Source organism: Dermacentor silvarum, chromosome 3, assembly GCF_013339745.2.
Source record: "Dermacentor silvarum isolate Dsil-2018 chromosome 3, BIME_Dsil_1.4, whole genome shotgun sequence".
Taxonomy (NCBI): domain Eukaryota; kingdom Metazoa; phylum Arthropoda; class Arachnida; order Ixodida; family Ixodidae; genus Dermacentor; species Dermacentor silvarum.
In genome coordinates this window covers 80,745,734-80,759,714 of record NC_051156.1, presented here as the reverse complement: position 1 = coordinate 80,759,714, position 13,981 = coordinate 80,745,734, and the positions used below count along the sequence as shown (strand labels likewise).

Below are 13,981 nucleotides of genomic sequence, written 5' to 3'. Positions count from 1 at the left end.
GTATCCGCCTTGCGACCGGTGCTTTCAGGACAAGTCCAATCCAGAGCCTCTACGTAGAATCGAATCAGTGGTCGCTTCATCTGCAGCGGTCATACAGCAGTTTTACATATTTTCTGAAAGTACAAGCAAACATTGAACATCCTTCTTATTCAACAATAAACGATATGACCGCTGCCACACTCTTCCGTAACCGACCTGCAGCGAGAAAGCCGTTCTCTTTGCGTGTGAGGAACCTCAGTGAGGAAATGGGTGTTCCGCTGCTTGAACAATGTCCTATGGCTCCAGCGAAACTATTGCCACCGTGGCACTGGCAACTCATAGAGTGTGACACATCGTTCATAGAGGTCACTAAACACGCGCCAGAGGCACACATTAAAATGCATTTCTTAGAACTCCAATCTAAATACTCGTGTACACAGTTTTACACAGATGCTTCCAAGTCACATGCCAGGGTATCTTATGCAGCCGTCGGCCCATCCTTTTCGGAATCCGGTGTACTCCACCCGGAAACGAGTATCTTTACCGCTGAGGCCTATGCACTATTGTCGGCTGTGAATCATATAAGGGCATCAAAACTTCAAAAAGCAGTTATATTTACAGACTCCCTAAGCGTGGTGAAAGCTCTGATGTCACTCTGCAAAAACAAAAATCCTGTACTTACTGAGCTCTATTCCAGTTTATGCAGAGCATATATATCTAACCAGCATGTGACTGTATGCTGGGTGCCTGGCCATAGAGGCATTGAGGGTAATGTGCTTGCAGACAAGTTGGCCACATCAACTACATCGCAAGCTATTAATCCTGCGGCTACTATTCCTCCCGCAGATTTGAAGCCTTTTCTGCGAAGAAAACTGCGAGACCACTGGCAGCGCTTGTGGGACGCTGAAAGAAATAATAAGCTTCACTTGATAAAACCACAGTTAGGTTTCTGGCCACCCGTAATGAAAACACGACGAACTGATGTCCTGTTCTGTCGTCTAAGAATAGGACATACATATGGCACCCACAATTTTCTGCTTACTGGTGATGAACCACCAACCTGTGGTAGATGTGGTGAGAGGCTGACCGTCCTCCATGTCCTCGTGGAGTGCCGGGAAGCCGAAGCCGAGAGAAGGAAACATTTTCCGGTAGCATACCGCTACAATATCCCTCTACATCCCATGCTATTTATTGGTGAAGAACCACTTTTTAATGCCAAAGCAGTCCTCGATTTTTTGAATGATGTTGTGCTACATGTTATTAGCCCAATAAGTTCGTAGCACATCCTCTCTCCAGAGGATGTTGCTGTGATAATTTTTTATAGCACATGCCTCCAGGCCCTTGTGGTTCAAGGGCTCTGTTTAGGTAGTAGTGCTTCTTGCCAATTACTGTATCTTAAATATTTTAAATATATTATTCTTCTTTCTCAATGCATTCCTCATTTCATAGTACACATCATTAGTCATTGCCATGATTTTAGTACATATATATTTTACGCACTTTACAGCGATTATTTTAGGCCCTTTTACAGCCACGCTTCATCTACTTCTCAGAATTCATCGCTCCACTGCACACTCACAAACACTGGCATGGCGCTCTTTGGCCATAACTGGCCCTTGCGCCACAAAACACCACACATCATCATCATCAGATAGATAGATAGATAGATAGATACTGTCACAGTGGCAAATGTTCGCCAAGAAATGCTTCGCATTTAAAAATGGGCGCCTGAATATAGCGCTGTTAGCACAAGATGTTGGAACAGACCCACTGTCTAAATTCGCTGTTTGCGAAGAAATGTAGCGGAGCGTCTGGAGGCTGTCAGTCGAATGTTTCACTAAATTAGAGAGTAAGAGAAAGAAAGGAGAGGCAGGGAGGTAAACCAGGTTGCACCTGGTTTGCTACAATACGCTACAGGAGCCGGAAGCACGCAGAAAAGGAAAGGGACAAGAAAAGTAGCAAAGTCGTCAACTGGGCTGATTGGTACATTGCAAAGCAGATAAAAGACCAGCAGAAACATACGAGAGACCACATTAAGAAGACGACCGGAATAGCTGGAACTTACCACTGAGTGACAAATGAATTATGAAATATGTCTGCTGGCAGGCCACATGTCGCCTGCGCAAACTGCCATCGCAAGAGATAAATTTCATGGTCTATATATAATTAGCAGTGACACTAAGGAAAGGCTTAACAAGTGTTACGCGCGCACACACATTTAACAGCATGCATCGCTCATTCGAAGGCATTATGTAGCAGTCTATGCAGCGGAACTAATAGGCGTGAAGCGGTGAGACGACCCAGTCGAAATTTATTCCCGATGGCGCTGTAATATACAGAGTCGCGGAGCTGTGTCCATAGTGTGTGTGCGTGGTAGCCACGCTGAGCTCCAGCAATGGGGTTGATGCAACGATGGGGTCGTTGCTTGGAGAATTAAGGTGACGTATGAAACAGGCTTTGTCAGCGGCGCTAACGTGCAGCAGTTCAACATGAACTCCGATATGAACACTTCATACTAATCTTTAGATGACTGATCTAGGCCGCTGACTTCACGTATTTAACACCAAATGTTAAAGAAGAGTGTGCAAATAATAACAGGTTATTTATTACTGAGAAGGTTACTCACTTGGTTTTATTTCTTCCAATAACATCGTCAGTTCGGGATCCATGGGGGCATTGTTCAGGTGTGTGTTATATTCTGGATTTGTAACTTCAGAGCACCACTTCTTTACACACGTGTTGTTGCATTCTGCAAGAGTGGATAATACTCTATAAGTGCCACTGCTTACTGGAAACTCTATGTCAGCAAAGAAAGTTGTGCAACATTAGCATTTCTAGCATGGTTGTCGAAGTGTTGTGGACATAGGCAGCTCTTTTGTGTTGCCGAACATAAGACTGACTTGTAGGTACCTCAATGTTGGCCACGCTTAAAATTTCACTCGTTTTCAAACAAGCTTTCCCAACTCGATGACAACGTGTGTGTGCTACCTAGTTGTTAACACATGGTAAAAAAGCCGGCAGATCCCACGCCCTGTGGGAATCGATGTTATGCGAAGCAGTGTGCGGAGAACCTACCAAGTTAACGAAACGACCATGAGAGCACCAAGACGTAGGCGGATATTTCATTGCTTACATGAAACGCATGTCATGACGTTCATGTCATCAGTCCTCAGGAGTCCCTTTAGCTACACCTAAGAGACCTTAAGGCGAAAGCCATAGTCATGTACGTGACTATGACTTCTACCATCAACCTTTAGTCTTTTCCTTCACTTAGTACCCCATCCGAACCCATTCCATTGTTTTTTTAGTGTTAATCTATTTTCGCTGAGTCATTCTCATTGTTCCTGAGAAATGGTTATGACTATGGCTTCTACCACCATCCTTTAGTGTTTCATTCGCTTAGTACCCACGTCAGAACCCATTACAGTGGTTTCTGAGTGTTCATCTGCTTTCGCTGAGTCATTGCCATTTTTGCACAGTCATGCTAATGACAATGACTTGTAGCATCATCCTTTAGTGTTGCCTTCACTTAGTACCCACGTCCGAACCTATTTCAGTGGTTTTGGAGTGTTAATGTTTTTTCGCTGGGTCACTGTCTTTTATGCGGCTGTTTTATGACCAACCTGACACGTATGTCATGACATTCATTTCATGCCCTATTATTTATGTTCATCATACACGGTTGTCATACTATGTCACTTTTGGTACCTACCAAGTTAACGAAACGACCATGAGAGCAGCAAGACGTAGGTGGCTGTTTCATAGCCTACATGACACACATGTCATGATATTCATGTCATGACCTATCATTTATGTTCGTCATAAACACTTGTTATATTATGCCAATTTTGGTAAACACCAAGTTAACGATAGGACCACGAGAGCACCAAAACCTAGGCGGCTACATGGATGGATGGATAGATAGATACTGTCAAAGTTGCAAATGTTCGCCAAGAAATTCTTCGGATTTAAAAGAGCACGCCAGTGTACGAAAGACAGAAAAAGGTACGAAATAAAGCGCTGGCTATTAACCTTTTTATTGACAAGGACACACACGAACAAGGTCGGTCCTTGGCTGACGCGTCAAATTAAAGCTATAGATTTTTACGCGTGCAGCGGACAGCAGAAAGTTGTCCAGCATCCTTGGCCTCTGCCCTCCCCCCCCCCCCGCCCCCTTCCTTAGTGAGGATATAATAAACGCGCGCTAGCGGAGCAGACGCGAGCTGTGCCGCAATGAGTCTGGTCTTGGGTGTCTGGTGTGCGTTATAAACGTGTATGGCTTAGGCAGAGCGTCGGCTACATGGTGTCGGAAGTGGGGTCCACTTTTTATCAACCGTTTGCACAAGCTATGGAAGAACTATGCCCACCAGACTACCTCGCCTTTTCCGGGCGAGGTAGTCAGCGCTTTGAACTTTATCTGGAAGCCACGGAAACGGACAAGGAACGCAGTCAGAAGCAGAAAGCGGCGTTAGTACTCCATGTCGCAAGGCCGGAGGCTATCGAACTATTGGACACTTTCGGTTGCACGCAGACTGAAAATGAGAGCTATGACACGCGTCTTCAAAAGTTTTTAGATGCGAGAGCATCTTATGCTTGGGGCAGTGCCCGTTCTGCGGCGGCCGCACCCATACTGCGCATGCGAAACTCTCCCTCATTCTCCTTTCCTACGCAGGTGTGCGCTCTCCTCTTCCCCTCTCCCTCTCTGCGCCACAGGTGCGGCGCAGCAAATCATTGCATATACGTCTCTCTCTCACTCTCTCCCTCTCTCTCTCTAAGGGTACGCCGGTAGGCCGCGCAAGTGTCGCGGCGCGCAAATTTCAAACTCGACCCTCTGCAGCAAGACCCATTGACGCTACACTTCACTGACCACAAACCATCGTCTGCAAGATACCGCGCGCACCGACGCTAGGAATCACGTACGAACTCTAAATAAAGACGCAACAAGCCCGTACAAACGTCTCCTCTTTTCTCAATACATTATCTCACTCTAACTTTCATTGGGTTGTGTTGCCAAGTGAAACGAAACGGAAACTGGATGCGCACCCCCCGTGATGCTTTCGCATCCCACCATGGTTGCCCGTAGGGTGAGATGATGTGATTTTTAGAGCTATTGTCAGCCCTGCACGAACGAGACCTTCGAACGATATGTGTTTCAGTAGCGCATGCATTCGGATGCCGAACCTTCTGAAGCGTTCTTGAGAGACCTGCAGTTGAAAGCACAGAGTTGCAACTTCGGAACATTGCGCGAATTTGTGATACGTGACGAAATTGTGTTTGGAACAGCTGATGACAAGCTTCCAGAGCGCCTACTAAGAGAAGACTTTCTAACGTTGGAAGATGCTATAAAAGCAGCGCAATCCACGGAAATGGCAGCAAGGTAGAAAAGACGTGGGAAGCATCGGAAACAAATGCTGCGCAAGTGATCAGCCAGGGAAAAGTATCAAACAAGGACAGTGTGCGAAAACGAAGAACCTCCAACAAGTGCAAGAGGTGGCACTTACCCAAAAAATGTCCGGCGTACGGTAAAAAGTGTCGAAAGTGTGGCCGGAAGAATCATTTTGCAGAGGCCTGCAGGACGAAGCAAATAGTCGACGACATTGAGGAAACGCGCAGCAGTTCGTCGAACGCTGACTCGCTGACTACGATGTATTGCAAATTGGTGCAAACAGAAGTTCAGAATCGCAAATAGAGGCAACTGTGAAAAACACCAAACTGAAGCTGGAAGTAGACACCGGATCACAAGTAAAATTACTCCCGGTGCGTTGGCTCAACACTATCGGAGACCACCGCTACGAGCTTCAAGCGAGCACAGCGTTGCTACGCAACTACAACGGTGAAGCCACAAAGCACCATGGAACAGTAGGGCTGCTTGTGACTCACCGAGGCCAGACACTGAACGTCAATTTTTTTTGTGGTGACGAAAAGATGCGCCATACTCTTCGCTGCATGTGAGGACTTTGACCTCGTGCGTCGCATCGCGGACGTATCCGCGGTAGCGTCTCAAGTTGCCCCGGGACCGGCAGACGTTTCAAGAACGCGTCATGAGAGAGAGAGAGAATAAACTTAGTACAATATCGAGACCAGTTGTGCCTCGAAGTCCGGGGCCCCATAGGTAGCAGCCACCGCCTCGGCAAGGTCGACCAGCCATTGCTGGCCAGTTGCCGTCGCGTCGGTCAGCCGCTCCTCCCAGGAGGTGAGGGTGGGGTTTGGAACGGGAGGGACGTGGGGAATGTCTTGGCAAAGCCAGACGATATGCAGTAGGGTGGGGCGGTCATCGCAGTACGGGCATTGAGCTGGACCACGGGAGGGGTAGAGGTAGGAATAGAAATGGGGCGTCTGGAAAGTATTAGTCTGTAGTTGGCGCCAACAGACAGCCTGTCGGCGAGGAAGGGAAGGATGAGGTGAGGGGCAGTGTTGCCGAGTTAGGCGTATCTCAGCAAGTTGTCATGCGTACGAGAAAGGTTGCGGTCGCGTGATGGCAGAGCGATCCCCAGCGGCTCGGTGTGAGAGTTCTCGGGCCAGCGCATGAGCGCGCTCATTACCAGGGATCGCTGCGTGCGCAGGCACCCAGACCAACCGAAAGATATGCGAGGTGGAGGATAGAAAGGACTCTAGTATGGACGTGGTAGTAGGATGCAAAGTGTTGAAAAGAAAACGCCGACAAGCTGCCTGGGAGTCTGTGAGAATATGATTGGGGTAGAAAGAGGGAGAGAAGAGGTTGAAAGGATTGCCCTAGCAATCGCGCGTTCTTCCAGGAGAGAGATGTCGGTTAATGTACCTTCCAAGGCTGCGAATATGGTCATGAGATCAAAGTGTACTACTACCGTGACTCCCCCGCGTTCATCCGCTGGGCTGGCGTCAGTGAAGAGCACACGAACAGCGCTGCAGCCCACGGAATATTCGCGCCGCAAGTAACGCGACCGATGATACCGGCGGGTAGTATGGCGAGTAGGGTGCATATGGCGGGGAATAGGAGAGACCGTGAGCTTGGCACACGCTGCTGGGGAAAGGCCCTTAGATGTAAGGACACTAGGGCGGGGTGGGTAACCAAGTGGTGTAGAACTCAAGCGCGTCAGCTGGGCGGCCTGGTGGACTTCTATAAGTTCATCTAAAGTGTTAGTCACCCCAAGTTGTTCGAGGTTAAGGGTAGCCGTGTGTATAGGAAGGCCAAGTGCAAGTTTCTGCGCTTGCCGTAGTAGGGTAGACATACGTGCGCGTTCAGTGCAGGTTAGGATGTGATAAGGACGGTGGTATAGTAGGCGTGAGTGTATCAAGGCCTGTACAAGGTGTAAGGCATCAGCCTCTTTGAAGCCATGTCGGCGGTTAGACACCCGCCGAAGCATATGCATGATTTGGTTAGATTGGGTGGTAAGTTGGCGAAGGGTATGTGTTGCTTTGGCGTTGGCTTGTAAAGTGAAACCAAGCACCATTATGGACGATTTACGTGGAATGGGTTTCGCATCTAATGTGATGTTAAGAGACAAGTCTTTCTGTCCACGAGCGTGTTTTGTGACAACGAGTAGCTCCGACTTGGCAGGGGAACATGTGAGACCTCCGCGCCGGACGTATTGCTCTATGGTGGTTGCTGCTTCCTGCAACTGGGTTTCAATGTGTCCGAGGGAGTCTGTTGTAACCCAAACAGTGGTGTCGTCTGCGTAAAGAGCATGACGAACATCCGAGATCTGATCGAGGAGGGGAGGGAGTAGAGCACTGCACGGGCTCGGGCTTACCCGAAAGCCCGGGCCCGGCCCGGCCCGTGGGCCGGGCCAGGTAGGACAGTTCTTTCACGGGCTCGGGCCGGGCTCGGGCACGGTATGTGCTTTTTTATCCGGGCCCGGGCCGCGCCCATGTTTTTTGACGCGGGCCCGGGCCGGGCTCGGACTTTCTGGTGGTGTGCATGTAACGTGGAGTGAGTTATCCTCGCGCGTCTCGACTCTGAAAAACATGTCTTTTTCGGTTTCGGGCCCGGTTCGGGCCGGTTTGGAGCCGGGCTTGGGCCGGGCTAGGGCCTAAGCTAAAGGGGTGGTGGGCCGGGCCGGACGGGTAACGTAGATTATTTCCGGGCCCGGGCCGGGCCCGGGTCTCGCCATAAAATTTTTGGTCGGGCTCGGGCGGGCTCTAGGAGGGAGATCTCGCATGGCAATGTTGAATAGGCGTGGAGATAGCATGGAGCCTTGCGGAGTGCCGCGGTTTGAGACAGGTTCAGTAGGGGAGCGGAGATCACCGATGACAAGGCTGGCAGATCGGTCACGAAGAAAGTTTCGGACATAGTTATACACCTTCGCGCCGCAGCAAGTAGCTCCTAACTGTTCAAGAATCAAATGGTGGGAGAGGTTATCGAACGCCGCCTTGAGGTCTATGGCTAAGACGGCGCGGTATTGTGCAGAACTTGGTAAGTCTAAGACAGCGTGTTTCAGGCGGAGCATTATGTCCTGTGTTGATATGCTACCACGATAACCATAAAGGGTGTCGGGAAGCGCACAGGTGTCAGAAAGAAATTTATGCAAGCGGAGCTGCACAATTTGCTCGAGCACTTTGCCAAGGCACGAGGTGAGAGAAATCGGGCGCATGTTCTCTAAAGAGAGGGGCTTTCCTGGCTTGGGGATCAGAACTACTGTGGCCTCTTTCCACTCTTTTGGTAAGGTACCGGATTCCCATACCTCATTCAAGAAGGTCGTAAGTTGATTGGTGTCAGTATCAGAGAGGTTATAAAGTAACGAATACCGGATTCCGTCGGGACCAGGGGATGTGTTACGGCGAATGTCGGTGAGCACTGCGCGAAGCTCAGTGACAGTTATAAGCGCGTTAAGATAAGCCAGTGTGTTGGGTGGACCCGTGTAGTCCGCGTAGCGTGGCGCGTCTGGTGGTGGGAGATAACGCTGTCGTAACTGTGCAAGGCATTCGGTATCTGGAATGTTAGTTGTGTGGAGAAGTTTTCTAATGCTTCTGGACTTCTCTGATTTTGCTTGGCCGGGCTCTATTAGATGGCGTAGCAGAGACCAGGTACGCGCAGTACTGAGATTTCCATTAAGTTTATCACAAAGTGAGGGCCAGTTTTGACTGGTAAGGCTCTCAGTGTAACGAACAGCCTCAGCAGAGAGCTGTGCGATGCGCAGCCTCAGCTTCCTGTTTTGACGCTGGCGGCGCCACCGTTTTATTAAGCTACGGCGCGCGTCCCATAAGTGGACGAGGTGAGCATCTATGTCTGGTGCGTCAGGCGTTTTGGTGAGGGTGCGCGTGTGAACTTCTAGCCGAGTTTGCAGTGTCTGCACCCAATCGGTAAGCTTGTCGGTTGCGGACGTGGTGCCAGAGGCTGCGCGGAAAGGAGGCCAGTCTGTTAGTCGGATCTGACGTGCCTCCCCACGAAGTCTTTTGTATTAATTCGGGTAGCAATGATTGAGTGGTCACTACCTAAATACTCGTCGAAGTTGTGCCAGGTGCAGGAATGACGACCTTGATAAAGGGTAAGATCTGGGCATGTGTCCCGAGAAACGCTTGTGCCAAGACGAGTTGCTACCGATGGGTCAGTAAGTAGCGTGAGGTTGTGCTGCTGGATCAAAGTGTGGAGCTTGCGGCCTTTGGATGTGTCATGAGGATATCCCCAAGTGGTATGAGGGGCGTTGAAATCACCCGCGATAAGTGTAGCTCTACCCTTACACCGCGCTACTTGAAACATTGTGTCGAAGCGTGCATGGCGTTCTTTGGGGCGGCTATAGACATTAAGTAGGCGGAGAGGTTGTGTGTTGCGCTTGCGGGTGCATCTCGGAAGAAGCTCAAGCAGGACATGTGGAATATCTTGGTTATCCAATGTAAAGTCGACCACCGCATGTACCCGCCTCACTAGCGTGGCGACGAGGTGGTCCCGATTGGAATCTTTATGTGCAGCATATACTGATGATGTATGGTGTTTAATGGCGTAAGGGCCAGGTATGGCCAAAGAGCACCAGGCCAGTGTTAATAAGTTGACAATAGAGCAATGAATTGCGAAAGGTAGATGTGTCGTGGCTGTAAAAGAGCCTAAAAACAATCGCTGTAAAATGCGTAAAATATATATGTAATAAAATTATGGCAATGGCTAATGAGGTGCACTATGAACACGAAAGAACAAACTGCAAGATAATGATGAAAAATAAAAATTTATCACTGATAAATCTTTCCAAAAAGCACTACTGCCTTGACAGGCCCTTTGAAACGCAAGGGCCTGGATACGCGCGCTATACAAAACTACTATCGCAGCGGCATCCTCTGGAGAGAGGATGCGCCATGAAACTATTGGGCAAATAACATGCAATATAACATCGCTAAGAAAACCCAGGACAGCTTTGGTGTTAAATAGGGGTTTGTCGCCCAGAAACATAGCGGGATGGAGAGGGAGACGATACCGGTACGCTAGAGGAAAGTGCCTTTTTCTCTCTGTTTCGGCTTCCCTGCACTCCACGAGGGCGTGGAGCACGGTAAGCCTCTCTCCACATCTACCACAGGTTGGTGGGTCATTTCCAGTTAAGAGAAAATTGTGGGTGCCGTATGTATGTCCTATTCTCAAATGAGAGAATAGGACATTAGTTCGTATTTTCGTAAGGGGATGCCAGGGACCTATCTGTGGCTTAACTAAGTGGAGCTTATTGTTCGTTTCGGCATCCCACAAGCGCTGCCAGTGGCTTCGAAGATTATATCTTAAGTAGGGCTTGAGATCTCCGGCAGGGATAGAAGCGGTAGGGTTAAGGGCTCGCGATGTAGTTGATGAGGCCATTTGATCAGCCAGAACATTGCCCTCGATGGCTCTATGGCCCGGCACCCAGCACAAAATAATATGCTGGTTATACATGCATGCTTTGCAAAGAGCAGAATACAGTTCAATGGGTACATGGTTTTTGTGTCTATGTAGAGTCATGATAGCTTTTACAACGCTTAGGGAGTCTGTAAATATTATTGATCGTTTGAGGTTTGACTTGCCTATACTCTTCACGGCTGATAAAAGTACATAGGCTTGAGCCGTAAAAATGCTTGTTTCCGGGTGCAGTACATCGTACTCAGACAACGATGGGCCGACTGCTGCATAAGAAACCCCTGCAGGTGACTTGGAAGCGTCAGTGTAAAACTGAGTGCAGGACGAGTACTTGAACTGGATTTCTAGAAAATGCATCTGAATATGTGCCTCTGGAGCGTCTTTTGTGACCTCTACAAACGAAGTATCACACTCTCTGAGTTGCCACTGCCACGGTGGCACTGGATTTGCTGGGGCCATCAAATTATTTTCAAGTAGTGGGATATCCATTTCTGCACTAATTTTTCTTATACGTAGTGAGAAGGGTTCTCTTGCTTTCGGCCGGTTATTAAGGAGTGTGGCACTGGTCATATCATTTATGATAGAGCAGGACGGATGTTCTGAGTTCTTATTTACTTTCAGGAAATAGGTAAGGCTTAAGTATGAACGTTGCATGTCAAGCGACCACACGTCCGCTTCTACATACAAGCTTGACACAGGACTTGTCCTGAAGGCACTAGTGGTTAGGCGGATGCCTAGATGGTGTACAGGATCCAGCATCCTTAGGGCGCTTGGCGTAGCGGAATGGTACACTATGGCGCCGTAATCTACACGTGTGAGTATGAGGCTCTTATACAGATTTAAAAGGCACTTTGTGTCACTACCCCAAACGGTGCGTGACAACACTTTTAGAATATTCATTGTTTTCATGCACTTGTTTCTTATATACTGTATGTGTGCCACAAATGTAAGTTTCGTATCTAGAATCACACCTAAAAATTTATGTTCTGTTTTTACGGCCACACGTTGTCCCTGCAACTAAATATCAGGACCGGGGTGCAGACCCCTCTTCCTGGAGAACAGGACGCAGGTGGTCTTTTGTGGGTTAAGGCTAAATCCATTCTCGTCTGCCCATTTAGACACCTTGTTCAGACCAAGCTCAGTCTGCCGCTCACAGACTGCAAGATTGCACGAGGCGAAAGCTAACTGTACATCATCGACGTATGCAGAGTAAAACATGTTTCTTGGGATATACAGACCCAAAGAACTCATTTTTATGATAAAGAGAGTGCAACTCAGCACCCCGCCCTGTGGCACTCCAGTTTCCTGCAAAAATGGTCTTGATACAGCATTTCCCACACGAACACGGAATGTGCGATTAAATAAATAACTTTCTAAGACATTTAACATGTTACCACGTATACCAATATGTGAGAGGTCTTTAAGTATTCCAAACCGCCACGTGGTGTCGTAGGCTTTTTCCATATCAAGGAATACAGACAGAAAGAACTGCTTATGGACAAAAGCTTCACGAATTTGCGTTTCAATACGTATCAAATGGTCGGCGGTGGATCGACCCTCTCGAAACCCGCAGTGGTACGGGTCAAGCAGTTTGTTTGATTCTAGGAAGTGTATTAGTCGGCCGTTTATCAATTTTTCGAACAGTTTGCAGAGACAGCTTGGTAGTGCTATAGGCCGGTAACTCGAAAGAGATGATGAGTCCTTGCCCTGCTTCAATATAGGGACGACAATGGCCTCTTTCCAGGGGGAGGGGATCTTGCCGGAGGACCGTATAGCATTGTGAAAGCAGAGGAGAGTTTTCTTTGTTTCATGTGGAAGGTGTTTTAGCATTTGATAAACTATGCGGTCAGAGCCTGGGGCAGACTTGTTGCAACAACTAAGCGACGCATACAGCTCAGCGATGCAAAATGGCTGGTTGTATGCCTCGTCTCCGGTGCATTTTCTTTCCATTTTCTGTTTTTCTATGGTAGCCTTGTGTCTTTTAAATGTTGGCGAATAATGGGATGAGCTTGCCACATGTTCAAAATGTGCTCCCAGGCAGTTAACTTGGTCTTCCAGACTGTCGCCTTGCGTGTTTACCAACGGGAGTGAATAAGTTTGTAGCCCTTTTATCTTATTAACTTTCTTCCAGACTCTGCCCTCGTCTGTATACGAGTTGATGCCTGATAAAAACTTGTCCCAACTCTCTTTCCTCGCCTGTCGACGCGTTCTTCTCCCCTACGATTTTATTTTCTTAAAATTGACAAGATTCTCCGCAATTGGGGAGTCGCGTAGCAACCCCCACGCTTTGTTCTGTTTCCTACGAGCGTTCCGACATTCGTCGTTCTACCATGGGACACGGCGTTTGCAGGTCGCACCACTTATTTCAGGTATACATTCAGAAGCGGTATCAATTATAAAAGATGTAAAATACTCGACAGCAGCATCAATTCCCAGCGAAGATATGTCAGACCACGAGATACTACTTGTAAGACTTTGGAATTTCTCCGAATCTGCCATATCCAACTTCCAGCGGGGTGCCTGTGGTGGAGGTTCGTTTTGTTGTGGTGATCTCAGCAGTATCGGGAAGTGGTCACTCCGGTAAGTATTTTTTATAACTTCCCATTTAAGTTCAGCAAATATAGACGGGCACGCTACACTGAGATCAATGGAAAAAAGTTGCAGTGGCTTAGCTCGGCTATGCCAGGATATACGTAGCGTTAGCAAAGGTTCAGCTGATTATTCTTAGCTTTCCTGGTTGTCTAGATTGTCAAGGATTAGCTTGATTGTCATGCTTACTGCTGCTCCAATGACACACACGCGGTATACGTATTATGTGGCACATGTATATAGCCTTCTTCTGTTCATTCCTCCTACGCTCAACTGCTAATTGCCAGGCAACTACTTCGGGGTCCGATGAGTCAAGCTTCTCCGTTCTTCTGCGCTGTTGAGCAGCATTTGCGCTCTCCTTATCCATGGCTGTACCACACTGGCAAATGCCAGTCGCGCAGCGGCTCCAGCGCAGTGTCAGACGGCGACTGCACAGCGAGCGCGCGCCGGCGCCAGTGCGTCTACCACGGCTACGACGTCACTCCTCTGGAATGCGCAGACCGGCGGCGGTGAGTCGCGCGCGGCGGCGGCGGAGTGCGCGAGAGGTGCCGGCTCCGGTGGCTCCGGTGCGCAAGCCGTGTGACATCACTGATCCTTGCGCATGCGCAGCACGTCCTTGATGTGCCG

General features: G+C 48.7%; 1 protein-coding gene across 3 annotated transcripts in view; it reads right to left on the bottom strand.

Annotated features, from left to right (window-relative positions):
- LOC125943852 (uncharacterized) overlaps positions 1-13,981 on the bottom strand; it is a 378,186-nt gene that overhangs the window by 298,375 nt on the left and 65,830 nt on the right. For all 3 annotated transcript variants that reach the window (XR_007465941.1, XR_007465942.1, XM_049663393.1), the window contains exon 3: positions 2,606-2,728. Coding sequence is in view for 1 of the 3 variants with exons in the window: in XM_049663393.1 (XP_049519350.1) it covers positions 2,606-2,728 (123 nt within the window). In the remaining 2 variants the exon portion in view is untranslated. The remainder of the gene's footprint in view (positions 1-2,605; positions 2,729-13,981) is intronic.